General features: G+C 39.1%; 1 protein-coding gene across 2 annotated transcripts in view; it reads left to right on the top strand.

Moving 5' to 3' along the window:
- Positions 1-4,452: 4,452 nt before the first annotated feature.
- Positions 4,453-22,437, top strand: part of bbg (PDZ domain-containing protein big bang) — a 157,676-nt gene continuing 139,691 nt past the window's right edge. The window contains exon 1 of one of the 2 annotated variants that reach the window (XM_033478369.2): positions 4,453-4,959. In XM_033478369.2, the coding sequence (XP_033334260.2) occupies positions 4,957-4,959 (3 nt within the window). In that variant the 5' untranslated portion in view covers positions 4,453-4,956. Of the gene's footprint in view, positions 4,960-21,701; positions 21,807-22,437 lie in introns of those variants that run through there. The other variant, XM_033478370.2, reaches the window with a different exon arrangement.

Genomic DNA, 22,437 nt, shown 5'->3' with positions numbered 1-22,437 from the left:
GCGTCAACCGTCCTCGATCCTTTTCGGATACTTTTCGATTTTAACACTTCCACGACCGCGCTAGAAACCTCAAAAATTGTCGTAAAATTAAAATATTTCATTCGATTATAACAAAAATTATGAAGCAAGCTTATATGGTTGATGATTACTTCTCTCTCTCTCTCTCTCTCTCTCTCTTCAGCATTCGTACCTCTTGCAAATCTTAATGAAATTAAGCGATCATTTTTAATTTTTCATTAATCATCCGTTCGGTCGTCAATCGACTGAATTTAAAACGGGGTGATCTCCCCGTTCGGTTGGCTAAGGGTGAAGATCTGTTTGACCGCGTTGCGCGCTGCTTGACAATCGATCGTTTACTTTTCATATGTTTGTATGTTTCTTCTCGATAACAATTGTTCAATAGCTACGTGAAATGAGTAGGTTTGAATCGATTTTGACATTTTCTTTTTTGAAGTTTTGGTACGTTTGACACCGTTTGAGTAGACTGCACACGAATTGACGCCACTGAGCAGTTTTAAAAATTGCCATTTAGCATTGCTCATTTATCAAAGTACGTTTTATATCGTGAAATCGGTTTATATTTAAACAGTTGTTGAAAATCATATTATATTATTATATTATTATATTATATTATTATGTTATATTATTATATCATATTATATTATATTATTATATTATATTATTATGTTATATTATTATATCATATTATATTATTCAATTATTTATATACTATTATATTATTATATCATATTATATTATTTATTTAATTATTTATACTATTATATTATATTACTATATTATATACAATATAAAACTCTTTCGAAATTAATTATTTAAACTACTATATTACATTATTATATTATTATATTATATACGATATAAAAATCTTAATATAACCTTTACCATAATTTCGAAGTTAAAACAGCCTCGAGTGCAAAAGATCAAAATACCGATAACTGATAACAGACGCGATTTTGTATGATTTTTCGACAGTCATCCGGAAGTCCTGCATAACAATTGTGCAGCGACGTACACGAAATGCCTCGATTCGAACCGATTTTAGCATGTTCGACACAGTTTCAGACGGATGCAGGTGTCAATAACCGGCGCGATTTTTTTATGATGCGTCCGACACTATTTCCAGAACTGGTGGAGAACAGTTGTTCAAATCGAACTGTACCAATTTCGAGCGGTTCCGCACAGTTCGAGAACGGACGATAACGGACGCACGCTTTTATGCGCTGCATATTCGACATGAAAAAAAACCGTGGAATCCGCGGGGAGTCCCGGTGTTTGGCCAGGTGTACGCCGCGAACAGTAATCGAGACTGGTATTACGTGTATCGTTTAATCGGCGGATAACGCCGAAGCGTGCACTACTACGGAGTCAGTTAGCGCGAGCGTATTACACAGGTGCACCGCAGAATCTCGTTGGAACAGGTCGGCTGGTAGCCCACATTGCCGAAGCAAGGTGCGCGCCGAGAATGGAGGGGGCCGCGACGCCGCGGCGGCGAATCGCCTCGGAAATAACCGAGATTATTTTTTCCCATCTGCCCGTTCAGAAAATTCTGTTTGCGAACGGTTCGCGGTTCTCCTTGAAACTCGGATATTCTTTATATTTCACCGGCATCGTGGTGGATCTTTCGCGGTTGGAAATTATCTGCGAAATTTTGCGGGCTTCGGGTTTCGGGCTTCGGATACGAAGATCCTGCAGTTTTGAGATTTTTCAAGGTTTTGAGATTGCAAGATATTGTAATTTTGAGGATTCAGGATTCTGCGATTTCGAGATTCCGAGATTTTGGAATTAGTGGGATTGAAAGACTTTGTAATTTTGAGATTCTGAGAATTTGAAATTTCGGGATTGCTGGATTCTGGGCTTTTGAGATTTCAGGATCTTGCAATTTCGAGATTTCAGGACTCTGCAATTTCGAGATTTCAAGATTCTGCAATTTTGAGATTCCAAGATCTTTTGCAATTACGCAGATCGCAAGACTTTGTAATTATGAGATTCTAAGATTTGGCAATTTTAAGATTCCAAGATTCTGCGATTTTGAGAATTCAAAATTTTGCGATTACAGAGATTGCAAAAATCTACAATTTCGGGAGTCCAAGATTCTGCAATTTCGAGAGTCCGAGATTTTGCAATTACAGAGATTTCAGGATTCTGCAATTTCGAGATTTCAAGACTCTGCAATTTTTAGATTCCGAGATTTTGCAATTACACAGATCGCAAGACCTTGTAATTTTGAGATTCTAAAATCTACAATTTTAAGATTCCAAGATTCTACAATTTTGGGCATTCAAAATTTTGCGATTACAGAGATTGCAAAAATCTACAATTTCGAGTGTCCAAGATTCTGCAATTTCGAGATTCCGAGATTTTGCAATTACAGAGATTTCAGAATTCTCCTATTTTGTGATTCCAAGATTTGGCAATTACACCGATCGCAAGACCTTGTAATTTTGAGATTCTAAGAATCTACAATTTTAAGATTCCAAGATTTTGCAACTTTGAGAACTCAAAATTTTGCAATTACAGAGATTGCAAGAATCTACAATTTCGAGAGTCCAAGATTCTGCAATTTCGAGATTCCAAGATTCTGCGATTACAGAGGTTGCAAGTATCTACAATGTTAAAAGTCCAAATTTTTACAATTTCGAGATTCCAAGATCCTGCAATTTTAAGACTTCGATATTCTGCATTTACAGAGACTGTGCAAGATTCTACGGTCACCGTTCTCTTTCCTCGACTTTCAAGGTTCCCAGAGTAATATCGAGACTGCAATTTTTGTGGCCTTTCGAATCGCGTCTGTCAAATCTACGTACTTTTTGCCTTGTGTCAAGGTTCCGATGATCTACAATCTGCGGAATACAACACTTTGCTGCCAATTTTGTAGCAGAACTAATTCCAAGATTCTGTTATCTGCACCCAGTCGAAAAGCAAGTATCGTGGCTCATCTGAAAGATTTTCGATAACTCTTATAATTATTATCAATTATTATAAAAAATACTTTTTGACACACTCGTGACGCGTTTTTAATTTTCCGGTAATTTCTTTATGCATCGATTATGAAAAAGTTTCCCGAATTAATATTTCACTCGTTCTACAAAACGTTACAAGTGCGATACATAAATATGAAATACACACTCAGAAAGTAAAAAATAGTTTGTAAAATTATACTTAAAAACAATTTCCTTCTCCACGAAAAATATCGACGAAAATTAATCAAAAATTACCGCTCCTCAAATGCAAAATATATTTAATCATCCCCAGTGAAAAATAACTTAACTTTGAGATCAAAATAAATCAAAAATATACATTCAGAAAGTAAAACATAGTTTATAAAATTATACTACAGAACAATTTCCTTCTCCACGAAAAATATCGACGGGAATTAATCAAAAATTACCGCTCCTCAAATGCAAAACATATTTAATCATCCCCAGTGAAAAATAACTTAACTTTGAGATCAAAATAAATCAAAAATATACATTCAGAAAGTAAAACATAGTTTATAAAATTATACTACAGAGCAATTTCCTTCTCCACGAAAAATATCGACGAAAATTAATCAAAAACTACCGCTCCTCAAATGCAAAACATATTTAATCATCCCCAGTGAAAAACGACTCTGAAATATTTTTACTGAAAATTTCATTGCAGCATCTCCGAAGGTTCAAAGGCTACAAAAAAGCATCCCTGAAATTCTCGATAAGGCCCAGAAGAGTGCGTCGTCTCGACGCACCTGCCGCCACCTCGGACAATCCCAAGAAGAGCCGCAGCGTGTTGCGAATCGACGCAACAGAGAAAGAGATCCTCTCTCGCATTGTCAAACCCAGTTACCCACATTCCGCGGTATCCAGATCGAAAGAAACCCGCGAACCACGGTATGCCGCAGCTCGTCGAGCATCCACCATCAATTTCAGTCACTTTCAATGACACCGTGGCTCGCGCGGGCTCTCTCGGCGAACGAGCGTGCTCGCTCGCGCGCGGATATTCGATTCGCGTGACCAAATTCGAGGGATACTCGATTCGTACGGGCACGGAATCGAATGGGCATCGAGCGGAGCGCGGGGCGCGAGCGGATGGACGAAGGAGGTTGAAGCGAATGGGGGACGGCCGCGCACGGAGCGTGAGGAAGAGAGAGAGAGAGAGAGAGAGAGAGAGAGAGAGAGAAAGAGAGAGACGAAGAGAGAGGAAGAGAGAGAGACAGAGAGGGAGAGAGAGAGGGAGAGAGAGGAAGAGGGAGAGAGAGAGAGAGGAAGAGAGAGAGGAAGAGGGAGAGACAGGGAGAGACAGAGGGCGCGAGGAGGAGAGAGAAGCGCGGCGCGAAGGAGAGAGGGAGAGGCCGCGAGCAGGCGGGATAGAGAGGCGGTGAAAGGTGGAGAGAGACAGGGCACGGTGTTTGTAATCAAAGGGGCGATCCGCGGCGCGGCGTGGAAGAAAGTCAGCCTACTGGCGAGCCAGTCCGGCACGGCGCGTTGTCCCGAATGCACGTCGAACCATCGATTTCCGCGTGTGCTGGCCACGTGACTGTGCTCGATCGCCACGCACTTCGTAGCCCCGTGTCGGTTCCGTGTCGTCGCCTCGCGATCCTCGGCCCCCGATAGACTCCCAGCTCCGGCCCCGCTCCGGTCCCGCTCCGGTCCCGCGCCCGATTCCCCACCGAAAAACCGCGACGTCCGAGCTTTTCCGCAGTTGGATCGCGGTGATCGCGGCACCCAGGCCGCCCGAGAGGCTTTAACGGTACCCGTAGGTGCCCCGTAGGTGCCCCGTAGGTGCCCGTAGGTGCCCCGTAGGTGCGCGGACGTCCAGCCGCGACAACCTGGGAGGACCGAGAGTAATCGGCGTCACGTGGGCAGAGCGGACCACCGCTGGGATACGTGCCCACCGGGACGCAGGAGAAAGACCGGTCCCCGTGCGCTCTTCCGGACGATGAAAACGAGTGGCGAATGAATGGTAAGTACCGGTAATCGGCGTGGGAAGTGGCGCGGGAAGTTTCCCGGACCTCGTCGGGGACCAAGGGACCGCGAACGGTTTCCTGGAGAACCGGCCGACACGGATTTTAGAATCGCCGGTCTAGAAGCTGTTTCGCACACGGAGGATCGGTTTGCAAGGCGCGGAATGTATACGTGTATCGACAGGTGGAGCAGGTGAATCGCGTGGTCGGGTTCGGGTCGGGGCGAGGTCGGATCCTGCGAGAGGATAAATAATAGGGTGGCGAAGCCGGTTAGTGTGGTCAATTGCTCTGTGGCTTTGATTTGTTTCGGGCTGAAATAGATAGAGATAGAGATAAATAGAAATAGACTTTTGAAACAGTTGATCGATTGCGAATACTTTTATTTTCTTCTTGTGTAATACGGAATTTGGAGAATATACGTTTTCTTTTGGAAGGTGTTCGAAATGCTGCTTTTATATAAATTTACTAAATTTATGTAAATTACTTATGTAATTACTATTTCATAAGCGGTTTGCGTGGCGAATTTTGTATTACTTGAGAAGATAGGAGTATTCATGGTCTATTTATTGTTCGAAATGATATTTTTATATGTAATTACTATTTCATAAGTGGTTTGCGTGGCGAATTTTGTATTACTTGAGAAGATAGAAATATTTATGGTCTATTTGTTGATTGGAAAAAGGTTTGTTTTGCAAATTCTGTAGCACGTCAGAAGACAGAAATATTTATAGTCTATCAACTATATATGAAATATATTTCAAATGCTATTTTCATATGTATCTACTATTTGAAAATAAAAGTTTATCTAACAAATTCCGAGGAAGTAAAAATATTTATAATCACTGTGTTACATGAAATATATTTCAAATGTATATATTTATACATATATTTCACATGTGACTACTATTTGAAAAAGAAAGTTTATCCGCCAAATTTTGCATTACTTTTGTAGAAGATAAAAAAATATTTATAATCACTTTGCTATTTCAAATATTATAATAATGATATAATAATATATACTATATAATATATTCGAAACGCTACTTCCACAGATAAAGATATTTATATTCCATTCATTGTATCAAATAATCGATTTCTCCCAGCCCTGATTTACGGGCATAATTAGCTCTGTATCCATCGAATAACAGACACTGCATCGTTTAATATGAAAAATTCAATATGTCTTACTCGACGAGTTATAATAAAGCGAAGTAAAATACGGTAACCGGCTCTGCCAACTCTATTGTTCGTTGATCAGCTGATTATAAACAAGTAGAGCGGGAGAAGGTGGACTATGTGGACTAGGTCGGGTTTTAATTCGATGAAAGTGTGCGTCGAACGAACAGGAATGAGGAAACTTGTAGCCAGTTGTAGGGAAATCGCAGATCAACGATGAAGTTGTTCCAAGTAAGGGCGACGACTAGACTAGCGTGTCTTGCGCATATACGACAAAAACGAATACACCAAATGCGAAGTGGGGAAAAATGTCACTTTGCACTCCGACGTCGCCGATACGGCGATACTGAATTATTAATAGCGTAAGATGATCGCGGAAAATGCGCAAACGAGATCGCGAGATCTGTAATTTATTCATTCCTGTAACATTTCACGGCAGTATAATTAAAAATAATAATATAATAATATACATATATATATTTATATATTTTTTTATTGTGTGTATTATATTATTATATTATTATTATATTATATTACTAGCAATAATAGTAATATATTATATTACTACTAATAATAGTAATATATTATATTACTATATAATAATAGTAACATAATATATTACTATTATTGCTAGTAATATAATATAATAATAATATAATATTATTAGTAGAGAGAGAGAGAGAGAGAGAGAGAGAGAGAGAGAGAGAGAGTAACATATTATATTACTACTAATAATAGTAATATATTATATTACTAATATTATATAGTAATATAATATATACAATAGTAATAGTAATATAATATATTACTATTATTATATTATATTATTATTACTTATTTTATTATTATCATCATATTATTATTATTAGTATATCAGAAAAATTCGGAGCGCAAAGAGATAATTATACAATCTAAAAATATTATTACACCGCTGTCTGCTCATCAGAATGGTTAGCAAGCAACGAAATGTCTACATAAAATTTCTACGTCCTGTAATTAATAAAGACAATCCTTATTTTGCATAAGAATGCGCAGTCTAGCAAACGACGGATGCCGGTCTAGCGGATGGAGTGGTGAAATTAAGTAGATTAAGCCGACTAGGTCAGCCTGCACGATTGCGACTTCCGAGAATACTATTTTAGGCAGATCGTAGACGGATATTGACGATTAGCGAGCGAAGCGGGTTGGTCGAGTAGGCCGGGATCGATTTCAGGATCGACGAAACTTTCTTTTAGACGTATCGCGGCTAGACGCTGGAAATGCGGGGGTCGTTGTGTAGCAGGTGCGAAAGTAAACACTTGCTTAACCTTCGACCGATGGCGTACGTCGATTCGTCTTATCGGACTGCGAAACAAACTGTAAGATGTTCGGTCACACCGCTCGAAGCTTAATAGTCGGACGTACGTCAATTTCGCAGATAGAACGGGGTGGTAAATCGACGATCACATTGTTCCAGCTAAGGGCAGTTGACGACGAACGTAGACGGACAGAGTGGATAGATTAAGTAGATTAGGCCGACTGGGTCAGACCGAACGACGAAGAGCATAGATTTATATCGACGATCAACACTATAGATTTTTGTAATATTTATATAGATATTTATTTAGATCTATATAGATTTATATAGATCATAGATTTATATTCACGATCAACATTATAGATTTTTATATATAGATATTTATATAGATTTATGTATAGATCGTAGATCTATATTGACGATCAACATTATCGATTTTTATATAGATATTTATATAGATTTATTGTATAGATCATAGATTTATATTGACGATCAACATTATAGATTTTTATATAGATATTTATATAGATCTATATAGATCGTAGATTTATATTGACGATCAACACTATAGATTTTTATACAGTTATTTATATAGATTTATATAGATCATAGATTTATATTGACGATCAACACTATAGATTTTTATATAGATATTTATATAGATCTATATAGATCGTAGATTTATATAGATCATAGATTTATATTGACGAGCAACACTATAGATTTTTATACAGATATTTATATAGATTTATTGTATAGATCATAGATTTATATTGACGATCAACACTATAGATTTTTATATAGATACTTATATAGATCATAGATTTATATTAACGATCAACACTAGATTTACAGAACCCATCAAAATGGCGGGTCACTAATTTTCTAATTTACGATTATTCATATCGTAACTCGCGGCAAATGTTACAATGACACTTGCTAAAAATCGGTATAAATGTCTTATTGTTACTTTTGTAAAATTATATAAAACAGCTGCGTTTTGTGCTCCGTAAATCCAGTGTTAACAAATGGAGCGAGTCGATCGACTCCGTTTTCAGACAAATTATTAATTTCGAATTACAGTAAATTCTCTCTAATTTTTTGCTTCAGCTTGCAAACGAAGATGGACGATTTCGGAATCGTTTTTATAATTGTTGACAATCGGCGACTACAAAAATCTCTGAAATTGTAGCATTGTTGTTTGCAAGCTGATTGGAAAATCGGGGAGAATTGACTGTACTTAGTTATTTACTGAACGGATAGGAAATATGGTTGCATAAAAGCGTCGAGTGACATAATCGACACGAACCACTGCTGCATAGCAGTACATATATAGTGATTTGCGTTTGAACGTACTTACGTAGCGATAAAAATAAATCGTATTAGTGCCTATAAGGTACTAACATTAGCATAGTATGCGCTGGAAAGATACTAATACCTTTTTAAACATTTAATTCTTTTCTTTCCGTGAAATCCAAAAAATCCTCGTTACGTACGCGATTGCTATGAAAATCTTATTGTCGGTATCGCAAATATTAAATATATTTTAAAAAAACCGGATTTTCTCCCCAAATTAACAGTTTCACCGCCATGCCAATAAGCTCGAAAATTGTGTAAATTAAGTTAAATAAATAATATATATTAAATTAAATCGATACACTTTTAAAGCAGACTAAAATTGTAAAGTCTTATTACACATTGCTTATTTATTGATGTCATACTATACGGTCGTCGCAAAAATAATTTCGATCTTCCAAAACAAACCAAAAATACTTTTGCAACAACGCGACACATTCACGCGTTCCACGGATCGATAATACAAGTCCAGAGCATACAACGTCCAAGTCAGCGTGAAAATGAATTTTCAAATCTGTCATTGGTCCGTCATTGATCTGTCATTGGTCTATCATCATCTCCTGTTAAATCGGCCGTATAAATTGACGTTCGCATGGCGCGTAGCTCGTGCGCCGTCCACAATCGGAGGATGTGGTGTCGCATGCGGCAAGGTAAACGCTGTTTACCAGCCGGACGAATGTCAACTTAACAGGTGTAACGGGTCGCTTAAGTAGCTTAAGTAGATTAGGTCGGTTCGGAGAGGCTCTGTTGTGTCGGTGATACCGCGTCGCGAACGCGGGATTCGACGCGTACGCTCTAATCGCTAACGCTCTATTATCTCTTAATCTAAATCTAAATCCGATGCTTTATTTCGTGCGATCCTGCGAGGCGCGAATGCCGAGTATCGCGTAAGAAATCAGCGACTAGGGAATCTCTTTTATTCCCCCTTCACAGTAATGTCTCCCTTATTGACGCTTAGATTGCGCAGAAAAATGGACAATCTGGGAAGAGGAGATACGATTATTCGAGCTTCGTAGCTTGTTTTTATAGTTACCGATTGATTGCCAACAATTATTCAAACGAGGTGCAATGTTCGAACAATCGTATCTTCTCTTCCCAAATTGTTCATTTTTGTGCACAATCTCAGCGTCAAATAGGGAGAACTTACTGTAGTATGAAAGCAATATATAAGCAATATGAAATAAAACTTTACAATTTTAGTCTGCTTTAAAAGTGTATCGATTTAATGTTATACAATTTTCGAGCTCATTGGCGTGATGATAAAACTGTTAATTTGGAAAAAATCCGGTTTTTTAAAAAAACATCTAATATCTGCGATACCGACGATAAGATTTTCATAGCAATCGTGTACGTAACGAGGATTTTTTGAGTCTCGCGCCTAAAAGTGTATCGATTTAATGTTATACAATTTTCGAGCTCATTGGCGTGATGATAAAACTGTTAATTTGGAAAAAATCCGGTTTTTTAAAAAAACATTTAATATCTGCGATACCGACGATAAGATTTTCATAGCAATCGTGTACGTAACGAGGATTTTTTGAGTCTCGCGCCTCGTTTTACAGTTACGAATTGTCAACAACTATAAAAAAAGCAAGTTGCAAGGCTCGAACAATCGTATCTCCTTCTCCCCAAATTGTCCAATTTCGTGGACAATCTGAGCGTCAGTATGGGAGACATGACGCTCCCTTACTGACGCTCAGATTATGCACAGAAATGAACAGTTTGGGAAAAGGAGACGCGATTGTTCGAACCTCGCAACTCGTCTTTATAGTCGTTGACAATCGATAGCCATAAAAAACGAGTCACAAGGCTCGAACAATCGTATCTTCTCTTCCAAAATCGTCCACTTTCGTAGACAATCCGAGCGTCAATTAGAGAGACATTACTGTACATATGAGCCGTTTATTTTGAAAGTGGCATAAGTCACTTTTTTTTTTAAATGAAAAGATACCGTTCAATTGTAATTAGTGTTACCATTAACTCGATTTTTTGAAAAAGTGACTTATGCCACTCAAAATAAATGGCTGTGCGTACAGTAATGTCTCTCTTATTGACGCTTAGATTGCGCAGAAAAATGGACAATCTGGGAAGAGGAGATACGATTAATTTGAGTCTCGCGCCTCGTTTTACAGTTACGAATTGTCAACAACTATAAGAAAATGAGTTACAAGGCTCGAACAATCGTATCTTCTCTTCCAAAATCGTCCACTTTCGTAGACAATCCGAGCGTCAATTAGAGAGACATTACTGTACATATGAGCCGTTTATTTTGAAAGTGGCATAAGTCACTTTTTTCTTTTTCAATGAAAAGATACCGTTCAATTGTAATTAGTGTTACCATTAACTCGATTTTTTGAAAAAGTGACTTATGCCACTCAAAATAAACGGCTAATATGTACAGTAATGTCTCTCTTATTGACGCTTAGATTGCGCAGAAAAATGGACAATCTGGGAAGAGGAGATACGATTAATTTGAGTCTCGCGCCTCGTTTTACAGTTACGAATTGTCAACAACTATAAAAAAATGAGTTACAAGGCTCGAACAATCGTATCTACTCTTCCCAAATTGTCCGATTTCGTGGACAATCTCCGCGTCAATTAGAGAGACATTCCGCGCGCGCGGGCGCGAGTATCGGAAAAGATGCGGCATTATTATCCAACCGGACACGCAAGAGCTTTTCTCGGTCTGCCACCTTGCTATCGAAGGAACATCCTTGTAATCGGTTTAACGGGACGCGGCTCTACGGCTTCGACGAACGTCATGCTGACATTACATCGGGGCGGGGGGGGGGGACCCATTAGAAACCGTTGTTGCTAGCTCGGAGCCGATCGGTCCGCGGTCGCGAAACCGGTCGCGATCGGAAACAGAGGAATCGTTCGCGGACAGAAATTTCCGAAGTTTCTCTTCCCGGACAATTTTCCAAATTGGTCCCGGCAGCCTCTGACTCCGGCAACGTGGCGGGCCGCCGATAGCCGAGCGGCACAAAGACGGCCACGATTTCCTTCGATCGGCAAGAAATCTCTCGCGAAACCAGTTTTCGACGTGTCGCGCGCGCGCGCGCGGGCGCGATCACCGGGGCCTTTGAAAGCTTAGCCGATGGCATTTCGCGGTTTTTATCCGCGCCGCGGACACCGTCATTTTCTAGCTCCGAGGTATTCCGAGCCGATGCATGCGTAATTACGCCCGATCCCCGTGAAAGTCAACGAGCCACCGCGGCCTAGGAAGCGACCGTCCATCGACAAATCATCGAGCACGCGCCGATACCTTCCCTGCTATCGCTGGTTAACGCTCCAACGACTGCTACGATTGCTTTTAACGCTAAACCTACCAAGCAGTAATACTAACTGGCGTGTACTGCTACAGAAAAGTGAGAAGACCGAATTTATTTAGAATTTGTAAAGTTTTTATTATAAAACTTGCTCCAATAATACAGCGTGTCCAAAAAATGTCTCGCAATCCGAAAGTAGGGGATTCCAGAGGTCATTTGAAGCAACTTTTTCCTTAGCGAAAACGCGATCCGCGGCTTCGTTTACGAGTTATTAACGAAAAACAGTGACCAATCAGAGGCGAGATCATTTGGCGCGTGACGGCCGAGCCAATGAGCGGAACTGGACTCCGTGCACTCGTTGGCTGGGCCGCCGCGCGGCCGCCGAGCTCGCCTCTTATTGGCCAGTGTTTTTCGTTAATATCTCGTAAACGAAGCCTCGGAGAACATTTTCGCAAAGGAAAAAGTTGCTTCAGATGACCTCAGAAACCTCCCATTTCCGGATTGCGAGACATTTTCCGGACACCCTGTATAACCTATTCAAGCGTTTTCCACGAAAGAGTCTCGGAACTTTGCAGAATTGCAAAATAAGAAAGAGGTCACTTTGACCGCGGTAGCTGTTTAGTGTTAATGAGAATACAGTAATGTCTCTCTAATTGAGACGCCCGGATTGTCCACGAAACTGGACAATTTGGAAAGAGGAGATACGATTATTCGAGCCTTGCGGCTTGTTTTTATAGTTATAAATTGTCAACAATTATAAAAACGAGCCGAGGATAATCGTATCTCCTCTTCCCGAATTGTCCATTTTTGTGGACAATCTGAGCGTCAGTAAGGGAGACATTACTGTAATTCCCGATCCTCGTCGAGCGAAAACTCGGCCGGCGAGATCTCGTTGAATCGATGGCTAAATTGCTGGTATTTCGATTGTTACTGCTACGGTATGAAAGTGTACGCTAATTACTGCGAAAGTAGAGAATTCACGGTTTGAAACGAGCCCAGGTGAATCGCCGAGAGGTTTTTTCTGGGGAAGTTGTAACAGCTTGAATCGGACTCGGGCATTATTCAATGTTTGTTTAAGGTAATCGCTCGAATGCATTCTTTTGGTCGAATATTTTAATCGATTCACGATTGTTCGTTATTCTTTGTAAGTTATTCTTGAAATTCGAATAAATAGATTCAATAATTTATGACGAACAATTCTTTATGAATGACTGAAATAATTGATGGCAGGTATGAATAATCGCGGATAATTTAGTCGAATTAAGTTCGACTTCGTTCGAATCGAGATTCTAAAATTATTTGAATGATAAGTGTCTTTTTCTGCAGTCGTAAAAGTTTATTTATTTATGCATCAATTATCAGTCTATCCAACGTAACAATCTTTCAGCTGCAACGTTTCAAAAAAGTTATGGAAAGGAATATGGAGGAAATGAATCGATAACTATGAAAAAGATACTTCAGATTTCTGTACGAATAAATTCTTAGTCGAATGAATTCTTTGCCCGAATGATTTTTGGTTGGAATTAAGTCTTATTCGAATATAATCTGATTCTAATAAATTGTTAACTATATAATTTTTATTCTGATAAATTGTTACCTATATAAAATTGTATTCTGCTAAATTGTTACCTTTATAAAACTGTATTCTGATAAATTGCTATTCATACAAATTTTTATTCCGATAAATTATTACCTATATAAATTTTTATTCCGTTAAATATAAAAACATATGTTCCGATAAATTGTTATCTGCATAAATTTTCATTCTGATAAATCGTTATTCGTATAAACCTTTATTCCGATAAATCGTTATCTATACAAATTTGTATTCCGATAAATTGTTACCAATATAAATTGTTAGCCTGTTAAATTGTTACCTATATAAATTTTCATTCTGTTCAATTGTCATTTATATAAAATTATATTCCGATAAATTGTTACCTGCATAAATTTTTATTCCGATAAATTGTTACCAATATAAATTGTTAGCCTGTTAAATTGTTACCTATATAAATTTTCATTCTGTTCAATTGTCATTTATATAAAATTATATTCCGATAAATTGTTACCTGCATAAATTTTTATTCCGATAAATTGTTACCTACATAAATTTCTATTCGATCGGATTTTTATTCGATATATATATATATATATATATATATATATATAACAATTTATCGGAATATAATTTTATATAAATGACAATTATATTATATATATCGAATAAAACTCTGGCTCGAGCACCAACGTATTTCAGCGCCAGTCGACGTTCTGTTTTCGAACGACAGGAAATTAACGGGGACAAAAACGGTGAACAAACGGGAACACTGAGGGCAATAATTGTTCGACTTTCGGTGAGAAACATAGGGACAAAAGGTGGAGAACACAGAGCATGTCCGTTTCGTCGAGTCCGCTCGGCGCTCCGTTACACAACGCTTCCGTGTGCGCGCACGGGCGGTTTCTAGGCTCGCGCGAGCGAGCGCGCGCCGCGCCGTCCTTGCGAAAGCGCGTCAAATATTAATTCCGCGAGTGAAATAAAAAGTTGCCGCGGCATAATACGACGCCTCCCTATCCGCCTGGACTCTTCCTTTCGAGAACCGCATCTCCAAGGTACTTTCCTGGGTCGGCGGACGCGCTCTCCGCAGTATCCGAAGCGTTGCGAATTAACCGGAACAACGCTCCGCGCGCGGCCTTCTCTTCCCTTGGGATCAATTTCGCCGAACCTGTTCGCTCGTCGGGGCACAGGATTTTCACAGAAAATAAGACAGACCCGCGTTGCGCGGAGATTTTGTCGCGTTCTTAACACGTTCCGTGCCACGTGTACCATCGATGGTACACGCTTGCATGTTTACTTAGTGAACTGAACAAATTGTTTACAAGAAATTTAGAACCGAAGAATCAATTTCCACCGCAAGAATGGGCGTTGATAAGTTTTTGTTACGTTGTTATGTGTACGAGAATTAATAATTGCACGTAATACATCAAGTTTTAGTAAAATATCAAAGTGTGAAGATTCGAGTAAAAAAAGCTCGGCACGGAACGTGTTAATTAAACAAAATTGGTATATTTTTATTAACACTAGATTTACGGATTTACTAGATTTATGTTGGTTTAGAAAAGTAACAATGAGACGTTTATTCTGATTTTTAACAAGTGTTATCGTAACATATGAGCAAGTAAGTAACATATAAATTGAATAAATAACTCGTGAATGTGTCTTCACGATATGAATAATGGTAAATTAAAACAATCTGGTGTTAATATGAAATAATGTAAAAAGGAAGAGATAATAATAATTCAATTCAATTTGTTGTCATAGGATGGGACTCAAATAGTCCTGTAATTCCGATAGTGTGAATAGTTCCCATATTTCGAGGTCCCATTTTTAATCCCTTCGCGCCCCAAAGGGTTGACTCGCTTGCTGCCACAGCGAATTCAACGAATTGATTTTTAACAAGTGTTATTACAATATGTTACTTATATGTTACAACATATAAGTAAGTAAATATAACATATCAATTGAATAAATGACTCATGAATGTGTCTTTACGATATGAATTAAAAAACAATCTGATGTTAATATAAAATAATATAAAAATATAATAATATACTAACAAAAAAGTAATAATAATTCAATCCAATTTGTTGTTATAGGACGGGACTGAAATAGTCCCGTGGTCCCGACAGTGTCAATAGTCTCCATACAGTAATGTCTCCCTTACTGACGCCCAGATTATCCACAAAAATGGACAATTTGGAAAGAGGAGATTCGATTATTCGAGCCTTGCGGCTCGTTTTCATAATTGTGGACAATTTATAACTATAAAAATAAACCGCAAGGCTCGAATAATCGTATCTCCTCTTCCCAAATTGTCCATTTTTGTCGACAATCCGAGCGTCAATTAGAGAGACATAACTGTATTTCGAGGTCCCATTTCTAATCCCTTCGCGCCCCAAAGGGTTGACTCGCTCGCTGCCGCAGCGAATTCAACGAATTATATATCCGATATCCTTAAGAATTTAGAAGGAAAGCGCTGGTCCCGTTGCCAGTTCGAAGAAACGGATTTCGTTTTCGTTGAAAGTCTGCTGGCTAACCTCGGGGATCGAATGTCGACGAGAGAAGGTGCCGCGCTTCGTCTTGACCCGTTTCGCTGGCACGCTGCTCGCCGCTCGGTGGCTCTATCCTTAATAATTAATCACGAGGAAAAAGGAAATTCAATTCTCGTTAGGAAGATCGAGTGTCGGGGATAGGAAATAGTCATTTCTCTCGACGCTCGCTCGAAAGCGTCGTGCGCGTCACTTTCGATGTTCTCCGAGAGTAACCCGTTTCTGCTGAAAGGACAGACAATGTAGCCGCGATGCAAGCGAGAGGTCGACTGCACGCGGCAGCTGGCAGATTTTTTACGAACGTAAAAATAGAAAACGTGTTCGGCCGGAGAGGTATTAGAACGTGTCTGTCCGATCGGCAACGAAATTTCGAGGACGCCCGGTGCCCGAACCGTAAAAATGGCACCGGTGTCCCATTCGGATCATCATCGAGTTCCTCGAATACCTCGGCGAGATCGTAATCGCTGGATCCACGAACGAAACAAAAATGGAGGAAGCGTTACCCTGCTCACCAAAAACGTGGCTGCTCGGAATTATTCGAAATTAACGGCGCACGCGGCGTCCGAACGCGGCGTCGTTGCGTAACCATGAGAATATTCGATTAACTCGAACTTCGTACGATTTCTGTTACAACATCCGCTTTTGGACAACATCCGTTTATCGACGAATTTCTCGCAGCGAGATTTTCGCGATTTCGCTGCGGCAGTTGAAATAACCTTGACCGGTACGATGATTTAAAAAAAGAAGAAATAATCGGCGGTAAAATGGCACGAAATAAAAAGTGCGAAAATAATAAATAAAACGCGACGGTCTAATCGTAGATGAATGCTAAATCGATGTTTTATTTTTTTACAGTGCATAAAATAATAGCGTAGAAAATCGTGTCTAGACTGGCGTTTAAAATGGCGCGTAAAATGGCGCGTAAAAATGCGTGTAAAATAGCGTGTGAAAGAACGTGAGAAATAAAACACGGTGAGTTAAACGTCGAACTGGAAAATGAGACAGAAATGCAATTCTGGATCATTCGTGACTAGAATGCGGATATTCGTGTAAAATAAAAATTGTAAAGAACTTGCTTGTAAAAGACAGGCGAAAATGTCTTTGCTCTTTTAACAATTTCAATCAATTGCGCATAATATAAAAATCAAATCCCTCTCGCGTATTTACAATTTCGTTTATGACGAAAAAAAATTTTATCAGATTTTTTAACAGATTTACAAACAGATTTTGATCAAAAGTCCGTAAAATCCGCAGTCCATTCGCGAACCCGTAGCAATTAACGGTTAAATTCTGCTTCGTCGGTGATCACACATCGACGAAATTCTCGGAACGAGCAACGAACAGTCGAATATTATGAGTTCGTTGCTTGGTTAGAACGTTCAGAATCGGTTTTAACGAGGAAAGGGTTAATGCTCGCGTGACGGGACGTGCGCGCGCGAGCGCACGCGCGCGCGCCGCTAGAGAGCGGGGCGCCGCGAAATTTAGTGGGGTTTTTCAAGCCGAGATGAACGCGCCGAGATTGAAAATAATGAATGGAACACGCTGTCAAAATCCGTGAGGCGTGACGGAGAACGGGCTCGGTTACATAACACCGGCGCGGCGCGGCGCGGAGCGGCGCATTGTGGCGTCGCAGACCGCTGGGAAAACGTCGGATTCCATAAGGCCCGAAGCCGCCACTTAGGCGAGTGTAAACATTTCCGCGCGGAACGCTCGATACTTCCGAATAAGGGCGTCCGCCTCCGTCCTCGTCCCCGCCCATTAAAATACCTCGTGTGCCCCCGTCTCTTTCCGCGTGCCTAATCGCCTCGCTGTACCACGATTACGTCCCTAAACGCGGTACATACATACCGCGCACCGCGCTCTATGCATAAGACGCCGTCAAAATGGCAATGCAATGTGCAACGATCATTTTCGTACACACCTTTTAATGCGATATAATTTCTTTTTTTAATTCGACCGAATTTTAGCGACACGTTAGTCTAGGCAATGAGCGAAAAAAATATGTTTGAACCCGTTATAATTACTTAGAATGATTAAAACGATTAAAATGATTAAATAAAATTTTTAAATGATATTATATCTCCAACTTGTTCATGCGAGGATGTGACAATAATAAATATAATAAATGTTTAAATTGTTGTCACATCCTAGCATGATCAAGTTGGAGATATAATATCATTTAAAAATTGTATTTAATCATTTTAATCATCTTAATCATTCTAAGTAATTGTAACGGGTTCAAATAATATTATATAATAATATATAATATATAATATATAATATATAATATATAATATATAATATATAATATATAATATATAATGTATATATAATATATAATATATAATATATAATATATAATATATAATGTATATATAATATAATATTATAATAATAAATATAATAAATGTTTAAATTGTTATTATTATGTTGAATTTCTTTAGAAAAATCGAAAGAACCGCTTTACTCTAAACGAATGAATAAAATAAATTAAAATAAATATGGACGGGAGCCTTGAGTTCGCGGACAAAATACATAGTTTCGAATGTCGTTGAACCATTAGAATACCGAGAGAGGTTCGCGCCCAGATTCTCCCGCCGACTGTTTAAATCGAGAAGGTCGAGCCGTGGATCGTGATTAAGATTCCCATTCCATAGTGCCGCGCTGGCAGAATCGCAAAGATCCTTGGATAGGTACAATTTCAAGCAAAGCAGTATTTAAATGGGAAGCAAAACCTTCGTTCAATCCAACATTCCTCTTTCGACGGTGCAGGACATTAAAACAAATTTTGGCTAACGTATTTCTTTATGACAAGAATGAGTAGATCAGTCTCAAAATACTAAAAAAGATTTAGAGAATTTAAAAAAGTTATTGTATTATTTGCGGCTCGTTGACATTATTAAGAAGTTAATTAATTATCGTTTTGCATGCAAATTCGAATAAAGGATCATTCGAATAAGAGATCATTCGAATAAAGAATAGTTCGATTAAAGAATCGTTTGATTAAAGAGCCATTTGAATAAAGGATTATTCGAATAAAGAGACATTTGAATAAAGGATTATTGGAATAAAGAATCATTCGAATAAACGACCATTCGAATAAAGAATCATTTGAATAAAGAATCATTCGAATAAGGGATCATTTGAATAAAGAATCGTTCGATTAAAGAATCATTTGATTAAAGAGTCATTTGAATAGAGAATCATTCGAATAAAGAGTCATTTGAGTAAAGGTTCATTCGAATAAAGAATCGATCGAATAAAGAATCATTCGAATAAATAATCATTCGGTTAAAGAATCATTCGAATAAATAGATAGAATAATTTACGACGAATAATATATTCGACTAAAAGGAATTCACTCGGATAATTATCTAGATGAATATCTATTCAAAACAATCCGAATAATTCAAAGTTCGCCGAAAAATTTCTTGGGAAAACAATGTTCCAAAATCGAACAGACGAGTGAACCGCGAAACAAAGTCCAACAATTCTGAGCACCCTTCACCTAAAACCTTGAATTCGGCGTAGCTTGCTGCTCAGCATTTTGAAGCGAGTAGATCTTCTCTTATTCGCAGCGTTCTACCCATCCCAGGAAAGATCGAGCGGCGAGATCCAGAGGCGATCGAACGGCACTAAAAGTAGAATGCGTCGGTTCGAGTTAGACCGTGGCCAGAATGGCGAGAAGTTATAGCCTCTGGCTGGATATGTGTGTATGTGTGCACGTGTGTATGTGTGTGTATGTGTCTGTAAAGCTTGTAGGTCAGTTTCGAGCGGCTTATCGATGCGGAGCAGGTTCGGCTGTCCCGGTTGTTTGACAAACCGATTACTCGACGGTAATCGAGCCTTGCATTTATTAGGATGCGGTACAGTTTTGGGTGTCAAGGCGCACAGGCAGTTGGAGGGCTCCCTTCGAGGGCAAACCGTCTACAATCGCCAGCTAATTTCCTCTTCCGAAGCCCCCGATCAACGAAACGGTTCCTAACGATCATCTCCTCGCTCGTACACGGTTTCCCTTCTTTTTTTAGAAAAGAAGTTCTGCTTAAATGTCAAACTCGACAGTGTTCCCTCTTCTTCTTCTTCTTATTATTTCTTATATTATTTTTATTATTATTCATTTATTTATTTATTTATCTACGAGTTCGAGAAGTACTTTGTAAGTAATTTCTCATAAAAGAAAACTATTCAATAATAGCCAGCAGAAACATTGGACAATTCAAAGTAGCGCGTTACTCGAATAAAATTTTATTCGAACAACGTTTCGAATACACTTATCGAATCAAATTTTATTCGAATAACGATTTGAATAAATTCTTCAAATAAAATTCGATCCAAATAACGTTACGAATAACATTTGATCCGAATAACGTCTCGAATAAATTCTTCGAGTAAAATTTTATTCGAATAACGATTTGAATCAATTCTTCGAACGAGTCTGATTCGAATAATGTTTCGAATAAATTCCTTGAATAAAATTTGCTTTCAATAACGACTCGAATACAATTTTATAGAATGAAATTTCAGATAAATTCTTCGAATAAAATTATACTTGAATAACGATTCGAATAAATTCCTCGAATACAATTTTATTCGAATAACGATTCGAATAAATCCTTCGAATACAATTTTATTCGAATAACGATTTGAACGAAAATTCTCCGAATAATACATCGAATAACGATTCGAATAAATCCTTCGAATAGCATATCGATTAAATTCAACGAATAAAATGTTACACGTTATTCGGCGTTCGCATCAAATATGCCCAACTCTCTGATTCAATTAAAGCGAACGATATAAGAGCTTTTACTTTTCGCTGTTGCGTAATCGGCACAAATACGGTCTATTTCATTTGTGACGCAAATGCAATACAGCAAAAAAAAAATACAGCGTGTCCACGTAACAGTAACCACGAATATTTCGAGCAGTTCCGACAAGCCTAACGATAAAATATTCCGAAGAAATGTTAATCAGTTTTCGGTCAGTTGCTGCTTGCAACCGAAAGAATTTCAGAAAAAAAAGGATATTTTATCGCGAGAAATCAAGGCCACCTCGTTTATAAATGGCACGGTCCATTTTTGTTTTCACCCGATATTATCGTATCTCGTATAAAGACAATTTTAATTGCGTTCGTTTAATTACATTCGAGCAGCTCGTAATTAAATTACATTCAAATACCTGTTATAGCAACCTATAAACCGTTATTGGAAAATCGGCCGATCGCCGGGAAATGATCACCATAAACGACACTGTCGGCAAATAAAAAAATGCCGGGCGATCGAACGGACTCGTCGGGCATTAATTGTCCCGAGCTAATGAAGCGTATCGGAGATCGCCACGTCCGTGAACGCGTTTCACGGCGAACGGCTCGGAGAGAAATTGAATTACGGTAAGCGCGACAGACGTGTCGACGACGGTGTCTACGCCGAGGAATCGGACGGAATGCTCGATTAGGTTACGCGCGTCGATATCGTACGGTCTGTGCTGACTGGAGGAAGGAACACGCGGAGCGTATTTCGGTAGCGGAATCGTGATCCGCGCGGAAAAAGAGAAAAGAAGCGGTCGGCTCTCCGATCGCCGGTCGGGCGCGCGCCGCATTCCCGATGGGAGTACCGTCGTTTACGGTAACGAGACAGGGACCGTAAGTACCATTCCACGCGGAAACCAGCCCCGGACAGTCCCAGCAGCCCCGTGAGAACGCGACGCGTACGAGACGATCGGTTTCTACGAGCGGGCCCCGGTGATTTTTTTTCGAGCGAGCGTTTCGCAACGGAACCGCTCGCGGATGAATATTAATTGCTCCCGTTTCACGGAAGAATCAGATTGGTCGCGGCGGTATCTCGCGGTCCAATGACTTACTTACTCACTTACTTACTTACTTACTTACATACTTTATTATACGCGTGTCTCTACCGGGCGAACACAATGCGCGGCGCAATTAGCGGGCCGCCTGAATTTCCAGGAAAGTGAAGCTAATTGGGGCTTCGGATTCCAGCGTTGACGGCTCGAGGCAGACGCGCCACGGCTCTTGCGCCGTTTGTATCCGTTTCTCAGAGCTTTTTTTATACGTTGTATCACTAATTGCCGCGTAATCGGCGTTGCGATTTTTAGATTAATCTTTCTTGTAATAAAGGGATTTTCGATGTGACCGGTAGAACTTTATAGCAAAATATAACGAGGACTATAATAGATAATGTTGTGCTCATTGTTTTACTTGAAAGTACATTCGATGGATTTAGAGATGAGTCAGAGTTCGGCATATTTTATTCGAG

Source organism: Megalopta genalis, chromosome 3 (assembly GCF_051020955.1).
Source record: "Megalopta genalis isolate 19385.01 chromosome 3, iyMegGena1_principal, whole genome shotgun sequence".
Lineage (NCBI taxonomy): Eukaryota > Metazoa > Arthropoda > Insecta > Hymenoptera > Halictidae > Megalopta > Megalopta genalis.
Note: the sequence above shows the minus strand (reverse complement) of the source record. Positions and strands in the feature narration are given on the sequence as shown.